Genomic DNA, 10,926 nt, shown 5'->3' on the forward strand with positions numbered 1-10,926 from the left:
CCAAATCTGTCGGAATTACTAACGCAATAGATGCAAGGCACAAACGCAGACTCCGATTACACACCTGTAGGTGGTCACAGGGCGGTACTTGCACTGGCTCTGTAAAAGAACTGTTGTCTAATTTTTTTTCACCATGCTTTCTCAATATTTTGGGGCTATTAGAACTTATCTTTCATACCAAGCCCATGGGCTGAAAACGCGTATTGCCGAAATTGAAAAATCTTTTCAGCATGAAAAAGTAGCACTTTTGTGGTCATATGCAGGTGCAGTTTTTAAAAGCTGGTTTGCCACTGATAAAAATTGCCCCCAAGGCAACTTTGAGCCTTTCTCTCCTGTTGAGATTCTTACAGTACTGCACTGAGTTTGTGGTGATGGTGCAAGATGGGTGCGAAGCTGAATGACTGTTTGTTTGTTCTTTTACATAAAAATACTAGATATACTTAGCAAACATGTCACGTTTGCTCTGCCTGCTTATTTCTGCCCCTTTGGTCCCATTGGCACCCGCTGTTAGTGACGCTGAAGGAATCTGGCTGACAGCTGACAGCAGTGAGTCGAATCGAGGGCAGGGACTCTGAGCAAGCAGGTACTGGGAATGAAATCCAATATTCGAAGTGAAAGTGCACGATCCGCTGTTGTGCACAGAGGATTTTTATATAACTCTGGTGTTAGTGCATGATCTAACGACTCCGTGAGTTTATTCACCTTATTCAAAGAGCGTAGTTTTAGAAAGCTCACCATACGTCTCCTTTATGAGCCAATATTTCATCTGAAATATCTGTGCACACTGCAAGTGTTAAGATTGCATACCTGAATATTAGCGCAATTTGTGGAAGCCATGCTATGGAATCCAGGATCAGAGTTTTTGTTGCACAGTGCAGACGAATGGGCAAAACATGTAATTTTCCATGCATGTTTTCAAATTTGTGCTTTGAAAATTAAGTGCTCTAGAAGTCAAAAGACAGCCACCAGTTTACTCTTAAGAAGCAGGTAATTTATTAAAACAGGCTCTGAATGGGGCTCTAATAAAGTTGCAGTATGCCTGTGACGTTAAAAGGACGCCACTTCACGAAAATCTTCCAGTAATAATTTTTTGATGCCCTCAGTAGAAGCTGAGTTATATGCAGTCAAAATTTGAATTTTAGCACCTTTGCACCTTTCCCTCTCCTCTCGCCACATTTTGCACGCTGAAAGGTTGGCACTCCTTTACCGCCAAGGGCGGAGCTTCCTCACCCGTTGGAGCTGCGCTGTTTATTGGCTAAGGCCATGGTAGCTGCCTGACGTATGAAAGAATCTAACCAACAGCCATCTCTGAACTGGTATACGCAGGTGCGGTGCAATGGAGGAGGGTGCGAACATGAAAAAGTCACCAGAAAGGGCTCGCCAACTTTCGCACGTGATAGTGGGTTCTCTGCTGCGTGTAGAAGTGTATTATTTGGCTCAGGTATTCATGATAACGCGATGCGTGGTTCAGCGAGTTGATGTACTCTTCTCTGAAGGTGTTTCAGCGCCCCTTAAAAAGGCACTGCAATCAAAATAGCACACTGTCTGCCATCCACAATGCCAGGCCATTCCCTTCGTCCACAACATACTTCCTGGGAGAAGATTGTGTGAAAGGGAACATGCAGTAATTGTTTTCACTTAAGCAGAGAGCCGAGCTGCGTTGTAAGGGAAAGGATGAAAGAGCGGTCGACCGACTGCAAGACAAGCGGTCTACAAAGGTTGGTTGGATGTACGTAGTAGGTGGCAGCACCTACGGAGACCCCAGGCTAGTGGTTTTGTGAACTGTTTCTCACATTTTCACCGTAAACATTATCAAGCTCTCAATACATGTTGATAATCTGTGTAAAATGTTGACCATTTTCACGAGCACTAGAAAGCGTAATTAAACTATGTATTGCTGTCACCTTGCTGATGGCCCTAACTTCAGACTTTAATCTGAATGCGTTACAAATGTGTGAAACAATTATCCAAGCTTCAAATCTGTTCTCAAAAGACAGTGGCTTCTATGTGTTGATGATCATGCATTATTTGTATGAAAACAGCATTACCTTTGTGGTCAATTTCTCTAGTTCACTAATTATCAGCTACTCTAGAACATGGAATTACCCCAGCAAGTCATTAATTTATATAGGGCATAAAATTAGGTTAGGGGCAGAACATACTAATCATTAGTGCAGAACAACATGGACCAAGGAATGAGAAATGACTGCACATGTGCTAGACAGTGTACTGATGACCTGGCACACACTTGTCTAACACATGACAGCTTGTTACTAGTAGTGTACTTTGGGAGAAAATGCTTTTCTTTAATTGCACGACTTTTGCTTGTTAAATATCGGAATGCTCCAGGCTTATATTTTCTGCTAATGAATTGTTGTCTTGAAGCAAATGCCACGTTTTTTTTAACTTCCCATGCTGTTCAGAGTATGTGTCGCATAACATAATCTTTCACGAGAATCGCCACATGCAAAGACGAGAATAAAGCGATGGATGTATATACCAGGTGTCACAGCTGTTGTAAGCCAAAGATTTTTTAAATATCCATACACAAAGCAGCGTTCCTAGTTTTCAATTGGGCTGTAGAGAAATCACCAATTCCAGATGCAAAGCAAAGCATCAGAGTGCAAGGACACCACATGCCAGGTGCTAGGCACAACATGCTATCTGCTAACTAGGAATACAGCTGCTCTGGCCTGCGTATAACTTCTGAGAACCAGCGCAGCCGCTGTTTTCCGCACTGAATGCGGCCAGGTCACAGGTGTTACTTCTGTAGTGTGCCAACTGTGACGGGTTCCGCTACCGCCATGCGCCGACACTACACTGTGCCTGACGACGACGAAGTTATTCGCCGACACTACACTGCGCCTGACGACGACGACGAAGTTGCCCCGCACTCTTGGTGCTGGCTACGCCTGTCTACGCTGCCAGATCCTACACGGCGGTTCGGTCTCTTGAGGACGCCTAATAAACGCACCCCTACACTTTCAATTCTGCCACTAGTGCCCACTTAGTTTTCACCCAGTCACATTCATGGCACCGTCCCTCATAGCCCGAGTTGCTTTGGAACGTTGAACCCCCATAAACCATAAACAATAAACCATCGAACACGGCAAGAACAAAAATTTTGTGTTTAAGTGTGTTGCTATCGCAGCAGCAGCGTGCGGGATTTTTTCATAGTTCGTGCACTTCCTTTTCAAAGCAGAAAAAGTAATCTATTGCGCACATCAAAACAAAAACTAATGAATTAGACGTTTTTGGGATGCCTAAGTTTTTTTTTTAATTTACTTCATTATTCAACTGAACAAATATTCTTACTTACTACATACAGCGGTTGACAACATACCGTATTTTCCGGTGTATAAGACGCGGCTTCTTTGCAAAAATCTTGCTGGTGCGTCCTATACAAGGCTGCGTCTTATATGCAAATTTTTCGTTTTTTTTTTTGCGAGTTCAGAAGTTACTCAGGTTCACGTGCAAGCTTTTTTCACCAAAATATATCACTACCAATGATGCGGTTGTAACACGGTTAATACTTCCATAGCGGGACCGCGGTGTGGAACTTTTTTAGGTGAACTTTATCATGAAACGGCGGGGATGACGACTTCCGAGTTCATAAACATGCGGCCGTTTCAGAGGCCCCAAGCAAAAGAAATATGAAATGCCAAAAGGTGGTGACATTCGTGCTTCTCGCCATTGTCAAGACAAGCCAAGACAAGCCGGCGTTTTTTTAATTCACCCTTTTCAACTTTGTTTGCTCCGCGTATACGTAGTACATACATAGTGCGAAGAGAATGTTTCAGCCACGTTGCCTCCAGAAATGGGAAAACTTTTTGATAGCGCATCCGAAGATTAAGACTTCGAAGGTTTTAAGTAAAAATGTAATGTTGTTATGGACATAAGGAGAGTTCCTTCCTTTTTTTTTTCTTTGCAAGAACGTGGGCGGGTATGGCGGGAGTGTTGCCTTTTTCGATTACTTCGCGTTGTTTAATAACCTCTCACAGGTACAGTGCATTTTGGCGATGGTCGCACAAGCATGTTTAATTAACCCTTACTAGCCTAACAGGGTAAATTGGGGTGCATCTTATACATCAGTGCGTTTTATATACCAACTTTTCCAATTACAGCCTGCATATATGGCGGGTGCGTCTTATACACCAGAAAATACGGTAGTTGAAGTAGCCTGCACCTATTGTGCTACAGTGAATTGGTTTTTTGAGGAAAGGAAATGGGCAGAAATTGTCTCGCATCTCAGTGGACACCCGAACAGCCCACAAAGGAAGGGAGGAAGGTGGGGGTGAAAGAAGAGGTACCATAGTGGAGGCCTCTAGAATAATTTCAACCACCTGAGAATCTTCAATAGGCGCTAACATCCCACAGCCCACAGGCGCCTTTGCGTTTCACCTCCATCGAAACGCGGCGCCCCAGTCCGGTTCGAACCCAGGAACTCCGGCTCAGTAGCCGAGCACCCTAACCACTAAGCCACAGCAGGGGGTCTACACTGCATTTTCAAAATTTTGCTAAGCTTATACCTCTGCTACACGGGTACTTTCGAATGACATCTGAGTCAAATGGCAGTCGAGACTTGGAATGGCATTCGAACTCGATGGACTCCCGCGGTGCTACACGGCACTTTCCAAACGCATTCGTAATTCTCAGCTTGTTTTCAGTGTACGACGCTGCCGACGGTCACACTAGTCCGACAACGGCACTATAATGGTGAACAGCAGAATGTGATTATAGCTAACTATCTAGTTCACTTTAATATTATTGTAGTGGGACCAGTTTTTTGGCTAAACGACACCGACGAATCCGATCGGCGGACGGTCAGCCTTCATGTCCTCGGGAGTTCGGCGGCTGAGCGAAAACATGCTGATGAGGGGACGGTGTGAATACATGCGCGCTTATACATTATCCGTATTGGAAATAAGCGAAATGAACGGCTATATTTCACATGTGCACACTTGGACGATCACTAGCGATAACTACTTGCCAAATTAATTTCAGTCGACGACGACTCCGTTCCCTTTCACGACTAGGCCTAGCGAGTCTGCAGGGTTGGATCGGTGATTGCGGTGGTTGTGAAGAACGAATTCACAAGTTTTAGCGAATGCAAATGGTCAACCAGTGTAGTTTTGACAATAGTGACATGAAATCAACCATTGCTTACTTCACAGGACGCGCATACACCCATATCTGTTGTTTGCCTTGGTAATTTTGCCCTATTACTGAGCTAGCAAAAATTTGCAAGAAGGCTGGTGTATCTAGATAGGCTTTATGACCCCAGAGTCTGTGGTCAGCTTCAAGTACTTGTACAAGAATACTTACAATAATTTTTGCCTTCTAAAGCACCATCGCAGGCTACGAAGCAAGCCCTGGTGGAGGGTCCTCGGTCAATTGTGACCAAGTTTTGTTTTGCAAATGTGCATAGAAACTTAGCTGTATGCGAAAATCTATGTTGCCATGTGCATGTCAGTGCACAGGTCACTTCACAGGTCTTCAGAACAGGTCCCAGACCATGTTGTAAGACACCTGCAACACTAAGTCCCTATTATTATGACCTAAAAGTGGCTCATTTACTTTTGACAAAAGACTGCTCATTCTGAATGGCACACACGGGTACTGCAGATTTGTTAATGACCTTTTAAAATTAACAGCACCAGTTCAACACAGGAGACACACCTGCACGCCTAAATAAACAATTCTGCTTTTATTCCTATGTACATGACCGGTTTTTCAGAATGCATATGTATACGCATGTCAGCAATATATGTATAAAGTATTTACAAGAGGAAGCAACCAGATGGTATATTTACAAGAGGTGATAATGGTAGTGGTGATGTACAGGAGAGCTAACTGCATTCCTCGGGGTCCCCAGGTTGAGTATCGACCATCTCTTCAAAGCTCGACCCATTTCACGGAGGTACTGCAGCAACATCACCAGTCAGGTTCAGCACGGGTCAGCGCCATTCTTCTGGTCCAACTTGTTCTTGTTGTTCTTGACCATGTAGATGAAAAATGTGATGGCTTCCTTCTCAGCGATGGGGATGGTCCTGAAGTGCCGAGCCAATGTCTAAACAGAGAACAGGAAAAGCCAACGTTAAAAGTGCTGCCCAGTATGACTTATGCAGTCTGAAGTCTTGAAGACACGTAAGTAGAAACCAATGTGCACAGAGGTAGTAACACACCGGCCAGGGCTCGGCTGGCTGGCTTTGTCGCCATGCAAGAAAGCAAGGCCCTCATGCTTCTACCTTCGTGTATGTGTCGCATCTGTTAGCACCGCTATGCACCACAGATACCCCTCCTGCTTTAGAAGGCAATGCAATATGGGCGCCGTTTCTGGAAGCCCTCTTTCCATATCTACAGAACAGCTTCACACAGGCTCACAGCACATTGCTACTGTAATGCTAGCATTGATGGCATACATGCTGGTTAGTGGCACAAGTGAGCAAAGCTGATCTCGCATAGCAAGACAACTGACTATAAATTTCCACCCGAGTTGTACCAGTGAACAGAACTTTTGCAACTTGTTTGCACTTTATTTCTATTCATGAACTTTTTTCATAAATGACTGAAAAACAAAGCATTCCCCACGGTCATCCCTGGTGCATCTGACATAAACCACGAGCTCGTACCTGACAAGGTTGGATTTCAACTTCTTACACAGCATGCTGAATTAGGCTCCATTCTTTGAATGTGTAATTTCCATCTACAGTAAAACCGCACTAATTCGAAATCCTGGATAATTCGAATAGACAGCCTGCACCCGTTCGTTTAATTCGAAGACCTGGGATGCTATGCAGGAATGCCCAATCCTGATTTCGCCGCAAACCGGAGAAGCAACGGCCTCTCGGAACAATGAGGCGGTGCCGTTGAGCAATATCGACGCTTGTTATACGAAGCGCCCCAACCCCAGTGCTCCCAGCATAAAAACCAGTCTATGGTACGCCTTGTGGACTGGCGAAACGCGTGCCTGCACTTTTTCCACGATGAGTTGACTCCGCGCAGCACCGGCCTTCGCCGTTTATACGAGATGTACTATCGCGCTCAATATTAGTTGCAACACGCGGTCATCGACCGGGGCTCGTTCCATGGTGTGCCTCCTCCAAACAGTCGCTCGGAATTCTGGGAGAAACTGCTGTTCCAGGAAACAACAGCACCCCCGCTCAGGAAAAAGTTTATCCCAGAATTCAGAGCGAGTGTTTGGAGGAGGCACACCACGGAACGAGCCCCGGTCGATGACCGCGCGTTGCAACTCATATTGAGCGCGATAGTACCATGGTTAGAAGGTTAGGTTACCGGCTTTTCTCTATTTGCAAGGTCTAAGGTAGCTCTGGAAGAGCGGTTGGTAGTACGCACCCCGTGCCAGTGCCCATTCCCAGCAGGATGCATGAGGCCCCAGGCGTAATAGAAAGTCAAATTTGTATGCACTTCAGTTCCACTAATGAAAATTTGAATTGTGCGCAGTCTACCCAGCTCTTTCACTCTGGTGGTAGCTACCTCGGATGAGTGGTAGATAGCACAACAGCGAACTTCTGACAATCCTGTGGCATGCTTCTCGCTGGAATCCGAAACTATAGGAGTGTTTACAGTTCAGTTAGCGGCTAGTCAGTCGGGCCGTACTACGCAAGCATGGGAGGCGAGTGGAGTGCTTTTTTTTTTTTCGCGTTTGATCTCTATTGCCTACAGGCTGCAGTCCATGTGATGGCATTGCTATGCGTTTATTGCTTTGAGTTGCGCGTGCACCATGATGCTATCCCGCAGGAAACTACAAAACCGAGTACGGCGGCGGGATGAAGTCGGGGGACACGGACTGGGGGGGGGGGTACGACTTGTATTTGGAGTCAACTTTTTTAAGGCAGCAGGAGCTACAAGTTAGGGGATTGACGCGGCAATATATGATAATCACAAAGCTCATCCAATAAGGTAGCGCGTTCCGGCAATTAAATTTTTTGCGTGGGTCCCTTTCTTATGCAGTGATCAGTTAATTCATAAACCTGGTTAATTCTAACATTTTTTGTAGCCCCAGTGACTTCAAATTAACGAGGTTTTACTGTATTTGGGTTGCTTAACTGCTTAACTAACACAATGTGAATGAGGTGGACTTTCGAACAATAAACACGCTCAACAGTTGCCAGTAGAACATGGTGAACCTAGAAACCACAGTATCTGACAAAGCACCTCCCCAGGTTCCTCATTATTAAAAAATTAATGCCAGTGCACAAGCTGTTAGAACCCCAAGTCAATTATGCACTAAGCAGTGCACTCAAGGTCGTGAAGATATGCCAAATGCTATAGACAGTACGGAGCACATGAACCTTGCACATGATGCCCCTTTCAGTTATATCGAGATAAGCAAACTATGTCAAACTATTCCACAATTTCACCTCCTATGCAACACAACAGAAATTCCATGCAACATGCAGCTGTTCAAGCAGCACAGCATTAACAGTACCTTGAAGAAGACTTGTTTTCACACGTATCTAACACACGACAATAACTCACATCAGCCAGTTCAGCCTTGTTAAGTCCAGGTCGCATGGGGACCTTGTAGTGCCGTTTGTACCTCCGCAGTGTGTTCACTTGAAGTTGGAACAAGTCCACCTGCAGAACATGAATAAACATTGCAAAGCTGGACATTAACACACAACCAGTGTCTTTGATGCCCTTACAGCAACACACTTCTAACACAGCAGTTTAACTTATTTGGAAAAGCATGCAATAAGGTTGTGCACGTGTAAGCATACAAAAAGCAGTCAATTTTAGCATGTTACTCCATGCGACACAAGCCTTGACACTGCAGAAAGCCTTTTACGAATGCACTAGTACATCTGAAAGTACGACTGCTGCACCCTCGTTCCTAAGCACTGGGCATGGTGAGGAACTATGTGATTTGATGTGCATTTTCCACATAGCACATGTTGCAGCTATGTGTGATGGGTTGGCATGACATCCCTAATGTTGCATGCAGCTTATGAAAGCACACATATGTGCCCCATCTCACAATGTGGCATGGCGAGTCAAAGCTGTTCTGTATTGCTGCAGAACTGCTGCATTTGCTTTGATAAGCTCTACACATGGATTTCAGTGCAGTAGAGTGGTTCTGATAGAGCATGCAATGCACAAGCAAAACACGAAAAATGCTACCCTAGTGATATTGCACACAGTTCTGCACCAAGTGAGTCAATACCTCAGGGATGTCCATTTCTTGCTCATTTGAACCATTGTCATCTTCACTGTCCTTGCGCTTCCGCTTGGTGCGCACACTCTGGATGACACCCTTGTGGTAGTCGCAGATGTAGATGTGTCGCGCCTGCAAACATGGAAAAAAAAAATAATCGAAAGAATGATAACGGAACATACTAATGGTACATAGAGCCGCCATTCGTAGCTGCAGAGCGGAGGTATGGATTCCGCCTCCCCCGTATGGCTAACGGCCGTGTCAGAACCGCAAAAGGGCAATACATGCTGTTCGCTGAACAGAGAGCGTCTCATAAGAAGTCAGGAGCGACGCTTACGCTCGGATCGATGTTCAGCTTGAGCTTGCGCTGAGCCACCGTCTTCTGGATTCGCTTGCTGTAGCTAGCATTGCCAGCAGGCCGCGTGCAGCGCTCCGAGTCGTCCAGCAGACAGCAGATCTGGTTGTGCCCACTCTGCGTTTCTTCTTCCGTGCTAAATCCGTTCATCGGGCCTCTCTGCAAACGACAGAAAACCGAGGTCACGCTTACCAAGCAAGCCAGAAAGCAGCAGTAATGTGCCCAAGCCCGTCCTGCCAGGCAGCAGCGGAAAGCCGGAGCGCCGCGTTCCCAAAGAACTGCATCGCGAAATGCGGCAATAGCAACGATCGAAACGTTCGCTTAGTTTCTAAAGTAGTCATCGGAATACGAGCCTCAACATTGGTACGGCCGCCCGTGTAGAAAGAACTAGGGGCTCTGCAGGTTTCGCAGCAAGACAGAAAATAAAGAAGCTAATCTTCAGCAGTGCTGCTGCTCGCGATCTTCTTCAAACGCGACCAACGAGACGCGGCCGCGAGACAGCGAGGTTAAAATTAAACAACACTAAAAACGCCGCGCAAAATAAATTTAACCGCGTGTCAAAAATGAAATCAAGAGCCGTGCCAGCGATTGTCACGAAATTCGCGACAGTGTCGAGTAAGAGCCAATGAGCACGTTCGCAAAGCTGAGCTGGCTACCCGAATCGACAGCTGCATGATCAGCTGCTGAGAGCTGGAGGCCACATGTCGCGCAGGCCACGGACCCGGCGAAAAAAAATGGGTCGATGCGGCAGAGCAAAATGCCTGGTCGCGGGAAGCATGCATACCGGAGTCGCCGTCAACGGAGTCTTCGACGTCGGGACTGAGCCCAGCTTGCGTGACCGCTTCAGAGCAGTCGAGAGCTTTGACACCGAGGCCGAGCGAAATAACAGCGACCTCGAGTTTCCGCCGGTGCGGCCACGCACGCCAGTCGGGGGCATACTACGAGATGTCTGAGAGGGCACGGCGTGCTCAAGGGAGGGCGACGTCGCTCGAAATGTAGGCCTAACCAGCCGCAACGCACAGGGGTAGGACACGGCGGCAGCTAAGGGTCGATCGCGACTGTAGCTGGGAAAGGCAATCGGAGATGCTCGAGCTCACGGACGACATTTGGCGCCAAATCATGGCAAGCTCGCTGCTATGGCCGGCATGCGGCCCGATCGGCGTCGGCGCAGTGCTCTACCGAGGAGCAGGAGCCGCGGAACTGCAAGCTGCAATTCTCACCTCCGAGCCGGGGCCGCTGTTCCTGTCGGTCTTGTCACAACAACGTAATCAAAGAATTAAGCCGATAGTTTAGCCGTCGTTATGATCTGGTCCTTCTGGCGAGGAAGCCACGAAGCTACCGCTAAAGTTTGTTTACACTGCGCGTGGCTGACAGCACGCAACCCAACCGGCGT

General features: G+C 46.6%; 1 protein-coding gene across 1 annotated transcript; it reads right to left on the bottom strand.

Annotated features, from left to right (window-relative positions):
* Positions 1-5,682: 5,682 nt before the first annotated feature.
* Sap30 (SIN3-associated polypeptide 30) lies at positions 5,683-10,703 on the bottom strand. The gene is made up of 5 exons (XM_089566408.1): positions 10,318-10,703; positions 9,516-9,692; positions 9,188-9,310; positions 8,503-8,601; positions 5,683-6,070 (listed from the first exon to the last, which is right to left on the bottom strand). Exons 1-5 carry the CDS (start codon positions 10,468-10,470, stop codon positions 5,948-5,950), a joined length of 675 nt encoding a protein of 224 aa, XP_089422534.1. The 5' UTR covers positions 10,471-10,703; the 3' UTR covers positions 5,683-5,947.
* Positions 10,704-10,926: the final 223 nt, after the last annotated feature.

This window comes from Amblyomma mixtum, chromosome 1 (genome assembly GCF_055824585.1).
Source record: "Amblyomma mixtum isolate Tamu chromosome 1, ASM5582458v1, whole genome shotgun sequence".
In the NCBI taxonomy this organism is placed as follows: domain Eukaryota; kingdom Metazoa; phylum Arthropoda; class Arachnida; order Ixodida; family Ixodidae; genus Amblyomma; species Amblyomma mixtum.

Excerpts from the sequence above, each read along its gene's own strand:
- Sap30 (XM_089566408.1), bottom strand. The coding sequence starts at position 10,470 with ATGCCCCCGACTGGCGTGCGTGGCCGCACCGGCGGAAACTCGAGGTCG. Across the intron at positions 8,602-9,187 it reads AAGAAATGGACATCCCTGAG|GTGGACTTGTTCCAACTTCA; the intron begins GTATTGACTCAC and ends CATGTTCTGCAG. Across the intron at positions 6,071-8,502 it reads ACAAGGCTGAACTGGCTGAT|ACATTGGCTCGGCACTTCAG; the intron begins GTGAGTTATTGT and ends TTCTCTGTTTAG.